Below are 23,640 nucleotides of genomic sequence, written 5' to 3' on the forward strand. Positions count from 1 at the left end.
AATTAATATAAGAAAGAAGCATTGGAAAAATTAATGGGACTGAAAGTTAAGGTCCCAGGACTTGATATTATGCATTCCAGAGTTTTGAAAGAAGTTGCTGTACAGATACTGAATGCATTGGTGAGCTTCCAAAATTCTATAGCTCCTGGAGTGGATCCTGAAGATTGGCTGGTAGCAAATGTCACTCCACTATTTAAGGGAGGGAGAGAGAGAGAAAACATGTCAGGCAAATGGGTGTGCAGTCCATCTGTTGTAGTGAAAATATTAGAATCTATTATAAATGTTGTGATAAATGGACACTTGGGAAGTTGTGATCTGATTGGACATAGTCAGCATGGATTTACAAATGTGAAATCATGTTTGAAGAACTTTGAGTTTTTTGAGAATGTTACTAACAAAAAACTGATAAATGACAGTCGATGAAGATAGTATATTTGAATTTTCAGAAAGGTTTTGATAAAGTTCTCCCACAGGAGATTAACAAAGTAACAGCACATGGAATAGGAAGCAATACACGTTTTATTTATTATTGTCACATGTATTGGCATACAAAGAAAAGTATTGTTTCTTGTGCGCTATACAGACAAACATACTATCTATCCATAGCAGTGCGCCTCAGAGATTGGTGTTGGGTCCAATATTATTTGTCATTAATGATTTGGATGAGAATTTAGGAGACATGGTTAGTAAGTTTGCAGATGACAGCAAAATTGGTAGCCTAGTGGACAGTGAAGAACGTTATCTAGGATTGCAATAAGATCGTGGGCTACTGGGCTGATGACTGACAAATGGAGTTTAATTTTGATAAATGCGAAGTGATGCATTTTGGTAGATCAACTAGGGCAGGACTTAAATGGTAGGGCATTGGGGAGAGTTGTAGAACAAAGAGATCTAGGAGTACAGATTCATAGCTCCTTGAAAGTGGAGTCACAGGTGGACAGGGTGGTGAAGGCAGCGTTCGGCATGCTTGGTTTCATTGGCCAGAACACCGAATATAGGAGTTGGGACATCTTGAAGTTGTACAAGATATTGGTACAGTCACACTTGGAATACAGTGCTGGTCACCCTATTATAGAAATATTAAACTAGAAAGAGTGCAGAAAAGATTTACTAGAATGCTACCAGCACTTGATGGTTTGAGTTATAAGGAGAGGCTGGATAGACTGGGACCTTTTTCCTCTGGAATATAGGAGGCTTAGGGGTATCTTAGTGGTCTATAAAATAATGAGGGGCATAGACCAGCTAAATAATGAGGGGCATAGACCAGCTAAATAATGAGGGGCATAGACCAGCTAAATAATGAGGGGCATAGACCAGCTAAATAATGAGGGGCATAGACCAGCTAAATAATGAGGGGCATAGACCAGCTAAATAATGAGGGGCATAGACCAGCTAAATAATGAGGGGCATAGACCAGCTAAATAATGAGGGGCATAGACCAGCTAAATAATGAGGGGCATAGACCAGCTAAATAATGAGGGGCATAGACCAGCTAAATAATATCTTCTCTCAAAGGTTAGGGAATCTAAAACTTGAGGGCATAGGGTTAAGGTGAGAAGGAAGAGATACAAAAGGGTCTAGAGGGCAATTTTTTCCACACAGTGGCAGGTGTCTGGAACAAGCTGCCAGAGGTAGAGGTGGGTCTTTTAATATGCATTTAGACAGTTACATGGGTAAGATGGGTTTAGAGGAATATGGGCCAACAGGGGCAATTGGGGCTAGCTTAGGGGTTTAAAAAAAAAGGCAGCATGGACAAGTTGGGCCGAAGGACCTGTTTCCGTGCTAAAAACCTCTGACTCAGAGTGCATAAGGAGTGCGGAAAGGAAAGGCTGCAGAATATAGTGTTACAGTCATAGCTAGGCTGTATAGAGAAAGATGAACTTAATATATGGTAGATCCATACAAAAGTCTGATGGCAGCAGGGAAGAAGCTATTCTGAGTCAGTTGGCATGTGATCTCAGACATTCATATCTTTTTCCTGATGGAAGAAGGTGGAAGAGATTATGACCTGCATGCGTGGGGTCCTTAGTTATGCTGGCTGCTTTGCCAAGACAGTAGGAAGTATAGACAGAGTCAATGAATGGTGGCTGGTTTGCATGAAGGACTGGGCTACATTCACAACTCTTTGTAGTTTCTTGCAGTCTTGGTCAGAGCAGGAGCCACACCAAACTGCGATATATTCAGAAAAGATGCTTTCTGTGGTGCATCTGTAAAAGGTGGAGTCATAGCAGACATGTTGAATTTCCTTAGCCTCCTGAAAGAGTAGTGATATTGGTGGGCTTTCTTAACTACAGTGTAAGCGTAGAGGAACCATGACAGGTTGTTGGAGCTTGAAGCTCTCGACCATTTTCACTTCATTACCATCTACGCAGACAAGGGCATGTTCTCTACAATGTTTCCTGAAATTAAAGACTATCTTTTTCGTTTTACTGGGAAGGGAGTATAATGAAGATTCACCAGATTTGTTCTGGCAATGGCGGAACTGTCTTACGAAGAGAGATTGGGCAACCTAAGCCTGTATTTTCTAGCATTTCAAAGAGTAACAGGTGATCTCATTGAAACATACAAAATACTTAAAGGATTAGACAAGGTATATGCAAGTTTCCCAAAAGTTGAGGAGTCTGAAATCAGTGGCAAAACTTCAAAATGATGGGTAAGCCACTTAGGACCGAGAGGAAGAGAAATTTCTTTACACAGGTCATGAATCTTTGGAATTTTCTGCCTCAAAGGGCTGCGGAATCTCAAAAGGCTGAATGGACTAATCCTGTTCCTAATTCAGTTTGATGAAGAATTATGAAATGTTCTTAGTAGAGATGATATTGATCTATTACAATTAAATAACAAGTAAAACAGCTTTAATTTTCTCTGAAAAAAGCAGTTTCATCAAAACTCTATAGAACATAGATCTATATCTTACTCTGAGTGCAGATCGGCTCAATTTCACAGTTCATTCCACACGGCCTCCATTCCATTTCTTTTTATGTATTCAAAAAATCCTTTTTAGTTATTTTTGGCTAATTATGCATATGGCCTCCAATAATTTTTCTCCAGTTCTCTGCACATTGCATGTGATTTGTTTTTGACTCAAAAGCAATTAATCAAAGAACTCACTAGTTTCTACAATGTTCACCGATGAACAGTCTGAATAAATCCTGTCATTAATGTGGACCTTTAAAAACATACAAATTATAATTCAGTGAAGAAACACACACACACATTTCACAACAGCTCAAAATATATGCTATTTTGTAATAGGTGGAGATAGAAAGATAGTCAAGTACAGCTTTGGAAACAAAGACCCAACAGCCATGGCAACAAATGAAGCAGAAATTGAGGGCAGAACTGAAAAGGTAGAAGAAAAATCTGGTGGGTGAACAGCACTAAAATGTGCAGCAAGAAGGCTTGAAGAAAGCTAAAGAAGAAGACAGACAATGCCAATGGCCCCACCAAAGCTATGGTGAAAATGAACAAATGATTATTCTTATGCAAAAGCAGGCAAGGCATGGATTCTTTAAGACTGCAAAGTCACACTGCTGTTAGATAAAATGCCAATTTATAGAGGTCAACTCAGGCTTCGTTATTCTGTATAAAAAAATCTTTGTTTCTTTATATTTATTTCTGAAGCGCACAGAAATTTGAGTACAACAGAAAGAAATCATGGCAAATTTCTAAAATATAACGCCAGCAGATCTTTTATGATCTTCATCATGGTTAGTCAGAAAATGTATAATTTTATACAAAACTCTGCTGGATTTTGCTCACAGTGGCAAACAAACGGCATACACACAGAATTGAGAATTTGTACTGCAACTTACTACATGTCAAAAGCCATTCTGACATGGGAAAGTGCTTTGTGTGTCATCTTATCCCTTCAAACTGAAGAAACATTAAAGAGCAAGGCCAAGTCTTAACAAGGAAGTGCCAGTTAGACTATTATTCAATTCAAAGTCAAATCATGCACTGAGAATGAAATAGAGGAAGAAAAAGGAATCAAGACAAAAGAGGTGATAAAAAAATCAAAAGTAATAACATTTTATTTTAAAACTCCAGTAGTGATTAAAATTCCATACAATGACTTATTGGCAAAAGTGCACTGCAATGCATGTGTGCTGTCATTTCTTCAAAGAAATCAAGGAGGTTAGTCTGACAGGATCTTCCCCTTTTAAAAATGCTGAATGCTATTTATTAGGTACGAATAACGTTCAAAACTGCTCTTTAAATCAACTAAGTGATTTTACACATCTGAAAATGAAAAATCTGTGTCTGAATTGTTATCCTTTTTAAATAAAAACATCAGTCTGATCTAATTTCCTCTGTATTGTCCAATGATTCTCAGTAGTCAACGTATCACAAATCATACTGCCATCACCTCCTTCAAAAGATCTCAGAGTTAAACACTTCCTAATCCTAACAATTAATCGGATTTCAATCTTTTCAGCTTTCTAGTTCTTCCATTTCTTTGAAAACAAAATTGCCAATTTTACACTGGTACTTATTTTTTGGTTTAATTTGATGAATTGACTAATTTCCAAAGTGCTCAGTTCATTGAGTGAAAATATAGCTTGCAGAAGACCAGCAACTTGAACACTGCTTCACCCATGTAGCATATGGGAAGACAACGATTAGTAGTGATAGTCATTGGACTGGTAATCCAGAGACCAATACTCTGGGAACCAAGGTCTAAATCCCATCAATTTCAATTCAATAAAAAGCTGGAATTAAAGTCTATCAACGACAATGATTGTTGTAAAAACCCACCTTGATCACTACTTTTTTTTAAAAAGAGAGGGAAATCTGTGATCCTTTGTTGGTTTGGCCTACATGTGACCCCAGATTCACAACAATGTATGACTCTTAAATGCCCTAGCAAGATAGAAAATCACTAAGTTTCAAAAGGAATGAAACCAGACAGACCAGCCAGCATCAAGTTACGCATGGGTGGTTTGAACAATGGCAAACTCAGTCCTGCTGACCCTGCAAAGTTCTCCTTACTAACATCTGGAGGTTTGTGCCAAAATTGGGAGAGCTGTCTAACAGACCAGTCAAGCATCAGCCTGACATAATGATACTCTCAGAATCGTACCTTACAGATAATGTCTCAGACACACCATCAGTGGGTACATCCTGTCCCACCAGAAGTGGCAGTAGCACAATGGTACAGAGTTGGGAGGCAATTTCTCTGGGAGTCTTCAATATCATCTCTGGATCCCACGCAATCTCATAGGATCAGGTCAAATATGGGCACAACAATCTCTTGCTGATTACCACAAAGCGTCCCTCTCCTCAACTGATAAATCAGTACTCCTCCATGATGAACATCAAGGGTCGGTGCAGAACGTACTCTGGGTGGGGGATGTCCTATGCCTATGTAACTTGCTCACTGATGCTCAGTAATTGTTACATGAAGGCTATTCAACTTCTGACCTCATTAAAGCCTTAGTTCAAACACAGATAAAGGAGCTAAACTCCAGAGGTGAGAAGAGAGTGATTGCCCTTAACGTCAAGTAGCATTTGAGAGTGTGATGTCAAGGAGCCCTAGTGTATCAGGAGTCATTGGGAATCAGAGGAAAACCCTCCATCGGTTTCAGTCATACCTAGCAGAAGGAAAGATGGCTGTGGTTGTTGGAAGTCAATCTTAACAGTACCAGGTCATTACAGAATTTTCAGGGTAGTATCCTAGGCCCAACCATCTTCAGTTGCTTCATCAATAACCTTCATTCCACCAGAAAGTCAGACGTTGGGCTTTGCTGATGATCACTCAATGTTCTGCACCCTCCTTCTCAGACAGCACCTTCCAAACCCACGACTATTAACATCTTGAAGGACAAAGACAACAGACACACGGGAACACCATCAGGTGGAAGTTCCTCTCCAAGCCACTTACATCCTGACTTAGAAATATAATCACTATTCCTTCACTGTCAGTGGGTCAAAGTCCTGGAACTTCCTCCCTAAAAGCTCCGTAGGTGTACCTACACCACATGGACTTCAGCGGTTCAGAAAAAGAGCTCATAATCACCTTCACAAGGGCAAATAAGCAGGTACAATAAATGTTGGCTTAGCCAGCAAAGCTACATCCCCATAATTAATAAAAAGCCATTTGTGAATTCTCAAATTTGTCCAATGCAGCAAGACCTGGACAATATCCAGGTTTAGACTGACAAGTGGCAAGTACCATTCCCACAGAAGTGCCAGGCAGTGACCATCTCCGACAAGAGAGAACCTAACCATCACCGCATGACATTCAATGCCATTACCACCAATTATCAACATCCTGAAGGTTACTGTTGACCAGTAATTTAACTGGACTAGCTATATAAATATTGTGGCTACAAAAGTAGGTCAGATGCTAAGAATCCTGCAGCAAATAACACGCTTCTGACTCCCAAAGTCTGCCACCATTTACAGGAGTGTGTCAGGAGTGTGATGGAATACTCTCCACTTGCCTGGATGAGTGCAGCTCCAACAATACTCAAGAAACTTCACACCATCTAGGACAAAGCAGCCTGCTTGACTAGCATTCTATCCACAAATAGTCACTCCCTCTACCACAATGGACAATGGCAGCAGTGTTCACCATCTATAATGTGCTCCGCAGGAACTCATCCAAACCCATGATCACTAATATCCAGATTAGGACAAGGGCAGCAGTCACCAACATCTGGATGTTCCCGTCCAAGTCACTCACCATCCTGACCTCAAACATATTGCTGTTTCTTCACTGTGACAGGGTCAAAGTCCAGATGCACTTGCAATACATGAACTGCAATGATTGAAGATGGCAGTTCAAGGACAATTAAGGATGGGTAATAAATTCTTGACTAGCAAACATCCCATGAATGAATGAAAAAGAAAAAGCAGCATTTGGCAATCAGCAAAATATTAGACAGTACAGTAATTGTTCCACTGGCACTTCAGTTTCATGGTCAAGGCCATCATCGAGACTGCCAACTCAATCACTCCCTTTTAGCTCATCTATTGTCTCATATATATGTTGAATATTCTGAACAGAATTATTTGGTGCATTTTCCAAACCACATTAACAAATTAGAATATTCACTGAATACAATATCACTCAGTAAAACAATAGAAAGTAGGTGAAATTTTCGTGCACTGTAGATTTTTCAATTTGGATCTCATTGAAACAATGTTGGCAATCAACTTTACTGCACTATGTCTAACTGAATTATGAAAACAACAAACAATTTGCAAATATCAGGCTAAACTGTACAACTCCAGATAAGGTAATGGTGCAAAAGATCATTGCCAATGGTAGAAATTTCAACTAATGAATTAAGAGCATCGTAAATACATACTGAATTAGCTATTTTTCATGGTGATAACATAATACATAGGCTTCGTGACAGGATTTATACAGTCTGGAAACCAAATTTTACTGGGCTCAATTAAATTAAAAATTACCACCCTTTACAAAGAAAATTATTTTAAACACATTATTTACAACATCTCCACACTGACCAGCAATTCTAGTTAAATAGTTAAGGCAAATATCAAACCTACTTAAAGACTCAATCAGTACACATTTAACTTTTGTCACATTTTGCATAGCAATCTGTTTTTGAATCTCAGTACCACAGTTCCTCAAAATTGGCACCGACAGCAACAGTACATTCTAAACGTATAGTACCTAGATATCAAGTCTGGGTGAGTAATGGGGTCAGATTTATTCATTCAAAAATTACAACTACAGGGCCTCACTTTGCAAAAACCTTTCACTCTGCAGTAATTAATACGCATAAAATGAATCTATCACCATAATTTATAAATGGATCAGTGACAACTTTAAATAATGTAATATATTTTCCAAGGAGGGCAAAACATTTAGACAACTGACAACTATAAAATGACATCAGGAAAAGTGACAATTATAAAACCAATATTCAGTATCATGGTGTTCTAAAATTTCATACGGAAGATGTGAATTTCACATTGAGGTTAGCATCAAATGGCTAGTCACTTCAATTCCACGCAAATGTTGTAAGTTCTGCAGGAAGGGAAAGGCCTTCACTGAACCTACAGACACAGGTCAAAAGAAGTGTAGGGAGAGCTTAAAAAGCAAATATAACTGCAGGAGGAAAACACAACAGTAAGAATGTTCTTCCAATGCTTTGACAGTTAGATCACAGCAGAAAAAAATTAATGGATGCAAAAAGGTTAAGATCATGTAGTTTATCTTCTATCATTCTGATGATTTAAACAGGGCTGTGTGCTCGCACCCACACTGTTCAGCATAATGTTTACTGCCATGCTGAATGGTGCCTTCCAGGACAGTGTCGCTGGAATCAGCTTCAAGTACAGAGTGGATGGGAAGCTCTTCAACCTGAGGAGACTTCAAGCTATTACGAAAGTGAAAGAGACTCTTCTGAGAGATTTCCTCTTTGCCGATGATTGCACCCTGTATACTAGCTCAGAGCAAGAGATGCAAGTCAGTATGGACAAATTTTCTACAGCTTGTGACAACTTTGGACTCACCATCAACATTACAAAGACCGAAGTCATGCACCAGCCTGCTCCTCATGCGCCATACGCAGAACCCATAATCACAATCAAAGGGCAGAAACTACAGGCAGTGGACCAGTTCACTTATCTTGGCAGCACCCTCTCCCAAGCAGTGACTATTGATACAGAAGTTAACTGCAGAATAGCAAAGGCAAGTTCTGCTTTCAGTAGACTGTGCTCCGCTGAATGGGAACATCAAGGAATCAGCCCAGTAACAAAAGTGAAGGTCTACAGCGCTGCGGTACTCACCACCCTCCTGTAGGCCTGTGAAATGTGAACTGTGTATCGAAGGCATGCAAGACAGCTCAATCATTTCCACATGACTTGTCTTCGCAGAATATTACACATCAGATGGCAAGACAAAGTACCAGACACTGAAGTTCTCTCTAGAGCAAGTCTACCATCAGTCCGCACACTGCTGATGAGAGTACAGACCTGGTAGGCAGGACATGTCATTTGTATGTCAGACGAGTGCATAACCAAGCAGCTCCTTTTTGGGGAACTCTCTGCTGGAAGACGCTCGCATGGAGGCCAGAAGAAACATTTCGTTGACACACTCAAGGCCTCCCTTCAGTCACTTGACATAGACACGACCATCCTGGGAAACGCTGGCACAAAACTGCCCTACCTGGCACTGCCTCATTCACAAAGGCTGTCAAAGCTTACGAAGCAAGGTGTATTGCTGAAGCACAACTTAAGTGAGAGCTGCGCAAGTCCACAGCCACCAGTGCAACAACTACAGTGTCCAATGTGTGCCAGGAAATTCCATGCCCGAATTGGCCTGATCAGTCATCTTCGGACACACTGCAACCAGCCTCAAAAATGACTAATGGTGGCAAGGTCCTCATCGATGACGATGGACGAACAACATTCTGATAAATTAGTGTTAAATTGATAATGAGCTTGTTGACTATTCAATTTTTAATCAATCAGTCCTGAACATGACGCGAATAAAATAGCTCAATGGTGGAAAGCTTTGGAAATGGTAAATTCAGTCATCTGTTCCATCCAAGCATGTTACACTTGCCATATACCACCGCTACTTATTGTATCCAAAAATACTTTCCGTAAGAAATACAATTTACAGCTGAATAAGTGTCTATGTGCTTCCTCCACTCTATGAAACAAGTTCCACAGATTTATCACTTGTGCACTACAGTTGGGGATCACAAGAACTATAAAAGAATGCTAATGTACTGGAAACAAAGATTTGCACAAGATAGTAAACATTCTCAATGGTCATTTCCTGCTAGCATTGAGAAGTCATGATGTGGATATGTCGGCATTGGACTGGGGTAAACACAGTAAAAATACGAGAGAATACCATCCACCAGGTATGTGGTAAATACTCTTGCAACTCGGCCAACGTTGTCTACCTGATACGTTGCAAGAAAGGATGTCCCGAAGCATGGTACATTGGGGAGACCATGCAGACGCTATGACAATGGATGAATGAACATCGCTCGACAAGCACCAGGCAAGACTGTTCCCTTCCTGTTGGCAAACACTTCAGTGGTCATGGGCATTCAGCCTCTGACCTTCGGGTAAGCATTCTCCAAGGTGGCCTTCACGACACACAACGGCACAGAGTCGCTGAGCAGAGACTGATAGCCAAGTTCTGCACACGAGGACAGTCTCAACAGGGATCTTGGGCTCATGTCGCACTATTTGTAACCTCCGTGACTTGCCTGAGTTTGCAAAACCTCACTTACTGTACTGTCTGGAGACAATACACATCTCTTTAACCTGTAATCAGTGCTCCTTCCACTCACATTGTCGGCCACTTTAGGAATTGAACAGCAGGTTAGGTGTAAAGATTTGTATTCTAATCAGTAATCTGTAAACTGTCTGTGCTTTATATGCTCTGTCTGAGGCCAGAACTCTCCATTCACCTGAAGGAGGAAACCTCGAAAGCTAGTGAGTTTACTATCAAATAATTCGGTTGGACTTAAACCTGGTGTTGTCAGACTTTTTACAGCATTGAGAAGATGAGACATACCTATGCCAGAGATAACTCAATCAAAAATACTGACTTTAATATGATGAGACGTAAGTTCTAACTAAACAAGATAAAAAGATTCAAAACAATTCAATACTTAAGAGTAGGTGATATTTACTCCAGAGCTCTAACCAAAATTAGAATTTAAGACATTGACAAACAAGACAGTCATGGGACACTATTTTCAGTGGATTAGAAATACAAAGCTGTGCTTATAGTTGTTGAAGATAATCAGATCAACACTTAACTGCTGATCCATTAGTCTTATTTCATAGAAGGTAATGAAATCAATTATCAAGTAAATTTGATTATCCGTACAAGAATAAGCTAAATAGAACTCAACATGGATTCCAAAGTGTAATGTCCTGCTTGACTAACTTCTTTAAAATGACACCACAAGCCATATGGCATATTGCACCTTGACAAAGTTCCATATGAAAAGCCATTCTTCAAACTCAAAGCTGTGGAGATTTCTTGGACTTTAGGAAAAAATGGCTGAAAGGCAGACCACTTGAGCATTGCTGATATAAAGGTATTGCCAAAGGTTTTTCATCTTGCAGTCAGGACAGAGTCACATAAATACCAATTTACACTGTATGCAAAAAGGGAACTAATTGAGATGCAGTCCCAATACTTGGCAGATTCTTTCAAACAGCAAAGCTTTCTAGGAGACTACTTGGCAAGGTGCCACATCAAAGCTTACTGCAGAAAATAAAAGCTCAATTTAGGGGTTATACTTTGGCATGGATTGAAGAATGGCTAGCTAACATAGAACAGTTGGCATAAATGGATCTTTTTCTAGTTGGCAGGATGTAGCAAATAGAGTGCCACAGGGCTCTGTGTTGGGCCTCAACTTTTCACAATTTATATAAATTTGCAGTTGACACAAAGATAGGTAGGAAAGTAAATTGTGAAGGAGACACAAGACAACACCACCACTTGTATGTTCCCTCCAAGCCACTCACCATCCTGACTTGGAAATATATTGTCGTTCCTTTGCAATAGCTGGGTCAAAATACAGGAATTACCTCCCTAATGGCATTGTGGGTCAACTCACAGCACATGGACTGCGGCAATTCAAGGCAGCAGCTCACCACCACCTCCTCAAGGGCAACTAGGGATAGGCAATAAATGCTGGCCAGCCAGCAAGACCCGTGTCCCCACAAATGGAAAAAAAAAGGACATAGATAGGTTAAGTGTGTGAACAGAAATCTGGCAAATGGACTACATGGGAAAATGTGAAGTTGCCCATTTTTGTAGGAAGAATAAAAAGTGAGAGATTGCAGGTCACCGATGTAGAGAGATCTGGGTGCCCCAGTATACAAGTTACGAAAAGGTACTATGTAGATGCAGCTAGTGATTAGGAAAGCTAATAGAATGTTATTGCTTATTGTGATGAATATTGGTTACAAAAGTAGGGAGGTTATACTTCAGCTGTAAAGGCCATGATTAGACTACATCTGAAATGTGTACAATATTGGTCTTATTTAAGGAAATATGTAAACGTGTTAGAAACAGTTCAGAGAAAGTTTCCTAAACTAACACCAGGAATGAATGAGCTAATTTAAGAGAAAAGATTGCAGAGGTTAAGTTTGTATCCATTAGAGCTTAGAAGAGTAAGGAGCAATTGAGAGATATTTACAGGGTGTTTTCCTCTTGTCAAGATTTGAGAACTAGGGGTCACTATTTAAAATTGAGGGGTTGCTCACTTAAGACAGAAATGAGATTTTTTATGGATCTCTGCTTCCACTGCTTTTGAGGAATATAATCGTTATATATTTTAAAGGCAGAGCTAGACAGATCCTTGATCAAGGGATGAAAGGTTACCTGGGGAGAAGGCAGGAATGTGGGATTGAGGTTACCATTAGATCAGTCGATCTTATTGAATGATGGTGCAAGCTCCAGGAGCCAAGTGGCCTATTCCTTCAGCTAACTCATATGGAAGTCCCTTTGGCTGTTCACAACAGGCTGTACTGCCCACACTCAATGAACTTGTGCTTGCAAAAGATAGAATATAGCATCCCCAACATTAGATGTGATCCCACAATTGGGGGACACTTATTAAACCACCCTGACTGTGTTAAGAATTACACTAACAACCAATGTAAAATTGTCAGCCAGACTCTCAATGCGGCTCACTTACACACGCTAGAAGCTATATCTATTCATACACAAGGTTGTGCTCTCTACAAATGGAAAGAATATGTTCAGCCATTGCGCTTTTGTCAATCAATCAAAACATTGAGAGGCAACTGTTCCATACTGCATATAGTGCAAACATTGGTAGGTCTCATGAAGAAGTTCCGAATCCTGTATAATTTAATAGTGGGAATCTGGAACTCACTGCCTGCAAGAGTAGTAGAGACAGGAACACTCATCATTTAAGTAGTACTTAGATGGGCACATAGGGCAAAGGGCTAAGTGCTGGAAAATGGGATTAGAACAGATAGCTGCTTGATGACCAGTGTGGACAAGATGGGCCAAAGAATCCCTTTCCAACCTGTAAGACTTGACAACACTAACGGCAGGATTTTCCAGCCAAGCACACCCCAAGGCCAGAAATCTGTGCCTGCGGTCAACAGACCTTTGCATGATGTATGATCCACCGAATTTTCTGTCCTGCCTGCTATGATTCCTGAGCAGGCAGAATGGGAAAATTCACCCCCCACACCTTACAGGCTACATATAAGAACATAAGAAATAGGAACAGGAGTAGGCCATCTAGCCCTTCGAACCTGCCCCGCCATTCAATAAGATCATGGCTGACCTTAAGTGGATCTGTTCCACTTTCCCGCTTTCTCCCCATAACCCTTAATTCCCTTGTCTATCAAAAACTTATACCCGTGACTTAAATATATTTAGCGAGGTAGCTTCCACCACTTCAACGGGCAGAGATTCACCACCCTTTGAGTGAACAAGTTCCTCCTCAACTCTGATCTAAACTGCACCCCCCCTTATCTTGAGGCTGTACCCTCTAGTCCTGCTATCCTTTCTAAGCGGGAAGAATCTCTCTACCTCTACCCTATCCATCCCCTTCATTATCTTATATGTCTCTATAAGATCCCCCCTCATCCTTCTAAACTCCAACGAGTACAGATCTATTTAGTCTCTCTTCATAGTCCAACCCCTTTATCTTCAGTATCAGCCTAGAGAACCTCCTCTGCACTCCCTCCAAGGCCAATATATCCTTGCGCAAGTGCGGTGACCAAAACTGCAGACAGTACTCCAGCTGCGGCTTCACCAGTACCCTGTACGTTTGCAGCAAGACCTCCCTACTTTTACATTCTATCCCCCTCGCTGTAAAAGCCAGCATTCCATTCGCCTTCTTGATCACCTGCTACACCTGCAGACTGGGTTTTTGCGACTTGCGCACAAGGACCCCCAGGTCCCTCTGCACCGTAGCAAGCTGCAGCTTTTCGCCTTTTAAATAATAATCCCTCCTACTATTATTTCTGCCAAAGTGGATAACCTCACACTTGCTACCATTATACTCCATCTGCCAGGTCCTCGCCCACTCGCTCAGCCTATCCAGATCTCTCTGCAGACTTTCCACACCCTCCACGCAATTTGCTTTTCCACTCATCTTCGTGTCATCAGCAAACTTCGTCACCCTACCCTCAGCCCCCTCCTCCAGATCATCTATATAAATGGTAAATAGTTGAGGCCCCAGCACCGATCCCTGCAGCACTCTACTAGTCACCAACCGCCAATCAGAATAGCACCCACTGATACCAACTCTCTGCTTATTAGACAGCCAATCCTCTATCCACACTAACACCTTACCCCCAACTCCGTGCACCCTAACCTTCTGTAGCAACCTTTTGAGGGACCTTGTCAAACGCCTTTTGGAAATCTAAAAACACCACATCCACTGGTTCCCCTGTCTACCTCACCAGTCACATCCTCATAGAAATCCAATAAATTTGTCAAACACGACTTCCCCTGAACGAATCCGTGCTGCGTCTGCTCGATCAAACTATTCTTTTCTAGACGCCTCGCTATTTCTTCTTTGATGGCAGATTCTAGCATTTTTCCAACTACAGACGTTAAACTAACCAACCTATAATTCCCTGCCTTTTGTCTGCTACCTTTTTAAAACAGCAGCGTAACATTAGCCGTTTTCCAATCTTCCGGCACTTCCCCGGAATCCAGCGAATTTTGGTAAATAATTTCTAAGGATTCCACTATCACCTCTGCCATTTCTTTCAGAACCCTAGGATGTATTCCATCCAGTCCGGATGGAACAATAAACTATAAACACAATTTAAAGTCTAAGTTAGGAACTGTCTCCAGACTTGCCTCTCTGTCCAACCACAAGATTGTCCTTCAGACTCAGGTCATGTAACCCCTTACATCAGACTGTGGGCAATATTGTACCCAGTCCCACATTAACTCTTTTTATGCCTGACCCTTATACTGCAGCAGTGGTCTCCAATCTTTTTAAGCACAAGATCACTTTTAGCATCAAATTACAGCAGAAAATCTACTCTTAAAAAAATTAACATCTGCAGGAAAGGATGTCCTGAGGATTGGTACATTGGGGAGACCATGCAGACGTTACTACAACGGATGAATGAACATCACTCGACAATCACCAGGCAAGACTGTTCTCTTCCTGTTGGTGAGCACTTCAGCGGTCATGGGCATTCGGTCTCTTGTCTTCGGGTCAGCATTCTCCAAGGCAGCCTTCATGACACACGACAGCACAGAATTGCTGAGCAGAAACTGATAGCCAAGTTCTGTACACATGAGAACGGCGTCCACTGGGATCTCGTCACACTATCTGTAACCCCCACAACTTGCCTGGACTTGCAAAATCTCACTAACTTTCCTGTCTGGAAACAATACACATCTCTTTAACCTGTGCGTAAAGCTCTCTCCACTCACATTCTCTGTACCTGTAAGAATTGATCAGCTGGAAAGACTCACATTCCAATCATCATGCATGTAAATTGAGTTTATGTCTGTGTCCTGTTTATGATCAGAACTCCCAGCCACCTGATGAAGGGACAGACTGTGCCAAAAGCTTGTAGCTTTTGATACAAATAAACCTGTTTAGACTTTAAGCTGGTGTTGTGGGATTTCTTTCTGTTGTTTGAGATGGCCAGTCCATCAGATGAGACAGAAATGTGACACTTGGGTTTGATGATTTTCATCAGGGAAAAAGTCACCTCAGAGGTATGTGGAACCAAAGAAGGCCTTCACCCTGAGTGCGCACAATGCCAGAAGAAAGTACTTCTCTCTGTTTACAAATTCCCAAAGTCTTTGTCTCTTCACCTAGCTTTCAGCTCCATGTCATTCTGCGCAGTGATTATTTCTATGGCAAGTCTGCTGCTTTGTTCGAACGCTCGCAGAAATTTTGTTGTCAGTTCTCCAAGTCCACTTGAAGAAAAGGATTTGTGACAAACAATGATTTGTTCCACCTTGTCTAACTCCTGAAATCATCTGTTGAATTTTCTTTTCTAATTTGTTCAGCTAGTCACAGAATTTGTTTGGATAGAACCTGTTCTGTTTGACCTGTTCTTGCTTGTATTTTCTGCAGATTTGTGAAGTGCACAATAATATTGTTATTTAACCCGAAAGACCGCAGACCCAATTTCAACCTGAACACATTCACTGGATAGCTTATGTGAGACAAGTCATAGTTATAGGGACTTACATCCCTGTTTTTACCATTAAGCTAGTCTCAATTGCCCATGTTTGACCCATATCCCTCCATTTTTATCCATGTAACTGTCTAAATGCTTTTTAAAAGACAAAACTATATCCATCTGGACCTCTGGCAGTTTGTGGCAGACACTCAACACCCTCTGCATGAACAAATTGCCCATCTGGACACTTTTTGTATCTCTCCCCTCTCACCTTAACCTATGCCCTCTAGTTTTAGACTCCCCTACATTTGGGAAAAGATATTGACTATCTAGCTGATCTATGCCCCTCATTATTTTATAGACCTTTATCAAATCACCCCTAAGTCCCCTATGCTTCAGGGAAAAAAGGCCCATTCTTTCCAGCCTCTTTTTATAAATCAAACCATCAAGTACTGGTAGCATCCTAGCAAATCTTTTCTGCACTCTTTCCAGTTTAATAATATCCTTTCTATAATAGGGTGTACACAGTATTCCAAGTGTGGCCTTAGCATGGTCTTATACAACTTCAACAAGACGCCCCAATTCCAGCATTCAATGTTCTGACCAATGAAACCAAGCATGCCGAATGCCTTCTTCAGCACTGTCTACCTGTGACTCCACTTTCAAGGAGCCAAGAGCCTGTACCCCTAGATCTTTGTGTTCTGTAACTCTCCCCAACAGCCTACCATTAACAGAGAAATGCTGCCCTGGTTCAATCTACCAAAATGCATCACCTTGCCTTTGTCTAAATTAAACTCCATCTGCCATTCGTCTGCCCACTGGCCTAACTAATCAAGATCCCAATGCAATCCCAGATAACCTTCTGCACTGTACACAATGCCACCAATCTTGGTGTCATCTGTAAACTTACTAACAATGCCATCTATACTCTCATCCAAGTCATTAATATGAATGATAAATAACAATGGACCCAGCACTGATCCCTGAGGAACACCACTGGTCACAGGTCTCCAGTTTGAAAAACAACCTTCTACAACAACCTGCTGACTTCTGTCATCAAGTGACTTTTGTATCCAACTGGCTACCTCACCCTGGATCCCATAAGATTTAACCTTGAGCAATAGCCTACCATGTGGTACCTTGTCAAAGACCCTGCTAAAGTCCATATAGACAACATCAATTGCACTGCCCTCATCTAACTTCTTGGTTACTCCTTAAAAACTCAAATTTCACTCTCAAAACCATGCTGACTGTCCCTAATCAGCCCCTGCCTCTCTAAATGCCTGTAGATCCTGTCTCTCAGAATACCTTCTAACAACTTACCCACTACAGATTTTAGGTTTACTAGCCTGTAGTTCCCTTGCTTTCCTCTGCAATCCTTCTTAAACAAAGACACAACATTTGCCACCCTCCAATCTTCAGGCACCTATGGCTGTCAATGATTCAAATCTCTGTGCTAGGGAACCTGCAATTTCCTCCCTTGCCTCCCACAATGTCCTGGGGTACACTTCATCAGGTCCCAGGGATTTATTTACCTTGATGCGCTTTAGGACTTCCAGCATCACCTCCTCTTTAATATGTACACTATTCAAGACTTCACTATTTATTTCTCCATGTTCTCTAACATCCATCCTGATGAGAAATATTCATTTAGGATCTTACCCATCTCATATAGATTTGCACATAAATAACGTTGTTGATCCTTTTGAGGCCTTATTCTTGCCCTAGTTGTTCTTTTGACCCTTACGTATTTGTAGAAGATCTTTGGATTCTCCTTTGCCTTACCTGACAAAGCAATCGTGTTCTCTTTTTGCTCTCCTTAAGAGATTTCCCTCCATTCTACTCCTACATCCTCTATACACTTCAAGGGATCCACTTGATTCAAGCTGCCTATGCATGTCATGTGCCTCCTCCTCCTCCTTGACCAGGGCTTCAATATTGCAAGTCATCCAGGGTTCCCTACTTGTACCAGCCTTGCCCTTCACACCAAAAGGAGCGTGTTTATCCTGAACCTTAGTTTACACACTTCTGAAAACCTCCCATTTACCAGTCATTCCTTTGCCTGCCAACAGACTTCCCCAATTAACTTTTGAAAGTTCCTGTCTAATATCATCAAAATTGGCCTTGTCACAATTTAGAATTTTAACTTTTGGTCCAGATTTATCATTTTCCATGGCAATCTTAAATCTAATGGAACTATGGTCATTGGTCTCAAAGTGATCCCTCACTAACACATCTGTCACAAGAGGTCAAGTTTTGCCCCCTCACTAGTCAGGCCATCCACATACTGAATTAGAAATTCCTCCTAAATACACTCACAAATTTCTCTCCATCCAAGTTCCTTATACTATGGCTGTCCCAGTTAATGTTGGGAAAGTTAAAGGCCTCTCCTATTACCACCATACTTTTCTTGGGGCTATCTCTTTACATATTTACTTCTCAATTTCCCACTGACTATTTGGGGAGCTGTATACAGTACAGTTCTAATAAAAAGACCTCCCCCTTCTTATTTTTCAGTTTTATCTGTATAGACTTAGTGGGCGAACTCTCAGAAATATCCCTTCTCAGTACTGCCGTGACATTTTCCCTAATCAAAAAAGCAACACCCCCTCCTCTCTTGCCTCCTGTTCTATCCTTTCTTTAGCATCTGTACCCTGGAACATTGAGCTGCCAGTCCCTGTCCCTACCCTGCAAGTCATGGTTCAACTCATTCAATTTTGCACTTATGTCTGTAAGAAATGCCGAGTCTAGCAACCATGCATTATCTGACAACTCTCTGTATGCCTCTTTTCTTGATTTAAGGTGACAATTTCAGAGAGCAGATCTAAAAAATCTCTGGAGGACATTACCTCTACTTAATTACCCTCACACTACATGGAGGATTTGCTCACTGTAGGTGACATCAAACTCATCAAGGAATGATTTGAAGAAGTGGGCAGCACAGTAGCACAATGGTTAGCACTGCTGCTTCACAGCTCCAGGGATCTGGGTTCGATCCCTGGCTTGGGTCACTGTCTGTGTGGTGTTTGCACATTCTCCTCGTGTCTGCGTGGGTTTCCTCCAGGTGCTCCAGTCTCCTCCCACTGTCCAAAGATGTGCAGGTTAGGTTGATTGGCCATGCTAAGATTGCCCCTTAGTATCCTGCGATGCTTAGGTTAAAGGGATTAGTGGGTAAAATACCTAGGGATATGGGGGTAGGGCCTGGTGGGATTGTGTTTGATGCAGACTTGATGGGCCGAATAGCCTCTTTCTGTACTGTAGGGTTTCTGTGATTTCTATAAGTGATGTTGCAGAGCTCTGGCATAAATTGAGTTGACGATCTTGACAGCAACTGTCATTACAAGAAAAGTCAATAACCTTGCTCACTAGTGCTTGTTGGTGGATAATACAATGGTAACTGACAAAGATGGGGAATTCAGGGTCATTGACACCCAGCATTGGCACCATCAGATGGGACTGAAACAAGCAATTGGAACATTCTTCTCAGTCACGTACCTTTTCAATTTGTTGTAGCCATCCTTACCTCTTGCCCTCTCAGTGGCAAAAAAGGAGAAGGTTCTCCTTTGTTGCATCTTTGAATGCCATGCAAATGAAAGCAATTAGTTGGACCACATCCATCATGTCTGTTGATTCATTACACTGCAGTGAGAAACATTCACAGTCTCATGAATCTTGGTGTATTTGCTCAGGCACATCCTCGGACAACAATTCCACACTTCTGGCTACTGCTAAAGTGCATGATGGTGGTCATAATTTCATCTTTGTTTTAAAATTATTGAACAATGTGTCAGCAGCAACCATCATAGCCTCCTGAGGTTATGCTTTGCCAGCAGATGGCTAATATAAAAAGATGCTTTTTTGCTAGCCTTGTCTTTAGCGACAGGTTTTGAAAGCTTGCAACATTCCCTTTAACTCCTCAACTTTCTTTGTCCAAATAGTGCTATTCAAAAAGAATTTTTCTTGAAATTTTGCATGTACTTATCTTGTGATGCTGTTCCAAATTCCTTCTTTTACTCAAAGATACACTGATGACAAATGCCTTTGACATTTGTAAAAAGAAATTCACTTTCCTATTCCAGCTGGAAATGGTAGGATTTTTCCCTTTTTGGAGGACCCTGACTCCTTGCTCATCATTTTGTCTTCACTCAGCTTGGTCCACCTTTTGGACCTGCGATTCTGCAGTCAGTCAATGAGTGGACGCGCTCGTTATCACAAGAAGCCCGAGTTCCACACATCTTGGTGCAGTCCAGTAGTCAATAAGCTGATTCACACGTCATCACAAGAAGCCTGATATTCGCGCATTTCAGCAGCAAATGACAATCATCTCTGAGACTCCAGGATCAGTCAATTGCGATCAACTATTTGGAAACCATTGTATTACAGGAAATAAACCTCACGGAATTGCAAAAAAGTTCACAAGGACTATTAATTTACATGGTGCCCCACTGACAGTATACCTGCAGTTTAAAACTGTAGGAATCTAAGTTCAATCATGGGTTGAGCTGCTGTGGCAGATACAAAGCTGCACTAAAATGAATACCAAAATTAATTTAGTTATTAAAAATTACAGGGATTAGTGATTTAAAAACATCTCAACTACACTTCAAAAATGTTCACTTTTTCTTGTGCAGACTATCGTCTCCAAGAAATCTATGAATAAATTTTGCAAGTATCAGTTATTCAACGTGTATCAAAATGCTGTAAGCAGCAAAGCCTAACGATCGATAGTCAGAAACGAGCTCCTGGTAGATACATTGTTCTAATTAAGAGACGGGAAAATTAGAAGTTGGCATGTTTGGGGTAGATAGACATTTGAGAAGTTGATAGATAATTCAGCTTGGAATGACAAATTTCAAACATAGCAACAGGATCTGACTTTTAAAACATAAAATATTAATTTTAGAAATGATGTGAGACAGATTGTTTCATACTCGATCTAAAAGAGACTACTAGACTACTTACGTACTTTAACATAATCAGTCATGGTTCATGCTCATGATTTCTACATATTGATTCAAACAAATGTTTGGATATCAGGTGAAAGCACAGCTATGATGCATTACACAAATAATCTGACAATTCTTGCCTGGACTGACACTGAGGTGTAATTCTAGAAAAGACAATCCAGGACTGTTGACAGAGATACAGCACGGAAATGGGTTTTTCTAACACCCTGCAATTATTGGAAGGGGGGGGGAGGGAGGGAGGGAGGGAGGGAGAGGGGTCGGGGTGGGGTGAAGAGAGGGAAGCTGTCCTTTTCTCTTTCCCATGCTGTGCCTCCCACCCCTACTCCCTTTTTTGGTTTAGTACCAACAGTAGCCACAGAGAATTGAAAAATCATGGTTAGATCCTCCACCATTACCTCCATTGCTTTTATTAACAGCCTGAGATTGACTTCATTGGAGCTTGATGATTGAATTCATTTTCAAACATGTTCAACTGTTTAATATTTGCTCCCAAGTTTCTCCACACCAATATTTTGCATTCTTCTTCCTCATTTGTGCAGACAAATGCAAAGTATTTAACCACAACCACATCATCTACCTCCACTTGCATTTTACCTTAGTGTTGCCTAATCAAGCCTGCTCTTTCCTAATTTATTACCTTGCTGTTTACGTGTTTATTAAACAATTTTAGGTTTTCCTTGATTTTACCTGCCAATATTATTTCATGGCATCACTTTGCTTCCTTAGTTTTTTTTAATTTCACTCCTGCACATTCTATACTCAAGTCTTCTGCAGTACTGCATTCGTTCTCTAACATGAGCTTCCTATTGTCTTATCCAAACATGTACATTCCCTGATACCCAGAGGACTCTAAATTTGGTAATTTCAACTTTTTTCTTTGCTGTATTCAGCATTACAAAAAATCTGTATGGCCCTTTTGCTTATGGCACAAGAAGCAAGCAGAAAATTCCTTACTAATAAAATTGCAGTCATATAAATTCATGTTGTGGATTATGCTGTGGATTTTACAACATTCAACTTCAAAGAAATTTAACTAACCTTACCTGCTTAGTAACTCAGCTCCTGCAGTAAACTTTGGCAAGCTATCTGTGCTGCTGTGAAAACAAATTAGAAACATTGTGATATTTCAAAGAGAAACAAAATGACTACAATTGGTTTATTAATGTAAAGTTTCAAATTTTAAGACACAGGCTGGGATTCTCCCAGCCCACTGCACTGGTGGGGGACACCAGATGACGTGTAGTGAGGTTTGCTACCCAGGTGCTTTTCCAGCTCCACGCTGAGACCCAGAGGGGGCTGCACACAGAGATTAGTGCTGACGATTGAGTGGGAGATGACACATAGGGGCTGGCCCAGAGAAGTCCGGGAGGCCAGCAGGATCGGGAGGCCAGCAGGATCGGGAGGCCAGCAGGATCTCCACTCTGACACACTGACGCACACACAGTGGCCTACTCAGCACTAGGCTGCCAGCCTCTTGGGCAGGAGTAGGCTCCACCCCCTGCTTTGCAGAGTGAATCATGCTGAGGGACTCTGCAACGTTAAAGTATGTCAGAGATTCACTCTAGTCAGTATGCTAAAAATAAAGGCAGGAAATACTCCTGTTTTCCTGCATGTTGGGAACTTAGATTTTTTTTTGGGAGAATCCAGCCATAAAGTCAGTTACAAAAATAACTTGAGACCCTGGATTATCAAAACCAGAAGTTCACACAGATTTGTAAATCCAACTACATACACGAAATCAGCCCTCATGGCCTCTCCATGCTCATCCAATCCATGAAAACTTACTTCATGTTCACTTGACCACAGTCTCACTGAATTGATCATTCAACATTGATTTCTGGCTTCCATGCTAGCTAACTTGGTAGATGGCTCTCTGCTTTAGATATTGCGCAACTTCCTTTCAAGACTGCCATCAACTTCCTTAACCTCACTCAAAAAATGCAACATCCACAATATAATCCAGTTAAAAGTGGGACCAAGAAGGGAAATTAGATGATCAGCATTTTAGTGGGGATAGGATCCAGGGAACTTCATGGATGAAGTGAGCTCAGAGAGAACATGAGCGAAGACAGAAGAAAACTCAGGGAAACGTGTGTGTTTAGTGCCATAAGGTGGGGAAAATCCCAGGGAAGTGGCTTGATGGACATGGAGAAGAGAAAGAAGCAGCTGTCACATTATATGTATAACAAAAGAGTTGAACCCTAAAAGTCAATACCGCAGCAGCAAACCATTTACAATACGAGTTTGGGAAATTGTTACCAGCCCATAAAAAAAAACAAATTTCTATACAATCCAATACTGAATCCCTTCATATTCTTCCAGCTATGCTATACAAGTTGAACATGTCAAACAATTGCCATCCTTCCACTGTAGGAAAATAACTGAAGGGAGTTCCACATAACCACTTATATGAATCTGCTGCTTCAATCACATAACAGGCATTCCAATATTTACAGTACATTAAAGCTCTTAGGAATTTGTTTCCATTTTGTTTTGCAAACTCTGGAATGACACCACAAAATGTCTATTACAATTTTTTTTCTGGAAATCTTCCACAACTTGC

At 41.0% G+C, this 23,640-nt stretch overlaps 1 protein-coding gene across 1 annotated transcript in view; it reads right to left on the minus strand.

Moving 5' to 3' along the window:
* LOC145353613 (dysbindin-like) overlaps positions 1-23,640 on the minus strand; it is a 216,631-nt gene that overhangs the window by 190,910 nt on the left and 2,081 nt on the right. Inside the window, exon 3 of the mRNA XM_080204382.1 lies at positions 22,121-22,171. Coding sequence (XP_080060508.1) covers positions 22,121-22,171 — 51 coding nt within the window. The remainder of the gene's footprint in view (positions 1-22,120; positions 22,172-23,640) is intronic.

This window comes from Carcharhinus amblyrhynchos, chromosome 2 (assembly GCF_965287045.1).
Source record: "Carcharhinus amblyrhynchos chromosome 2, sCarAmb.v2.hapA, whole genome shotgun sequence".
NCBI lineage: Eukaryota > Metazoa > Chordata > Chondrichthyes > Carcharhiniformes > Carcharhinidae > Carcharhinus > Carcharhinus amblyrhynchos.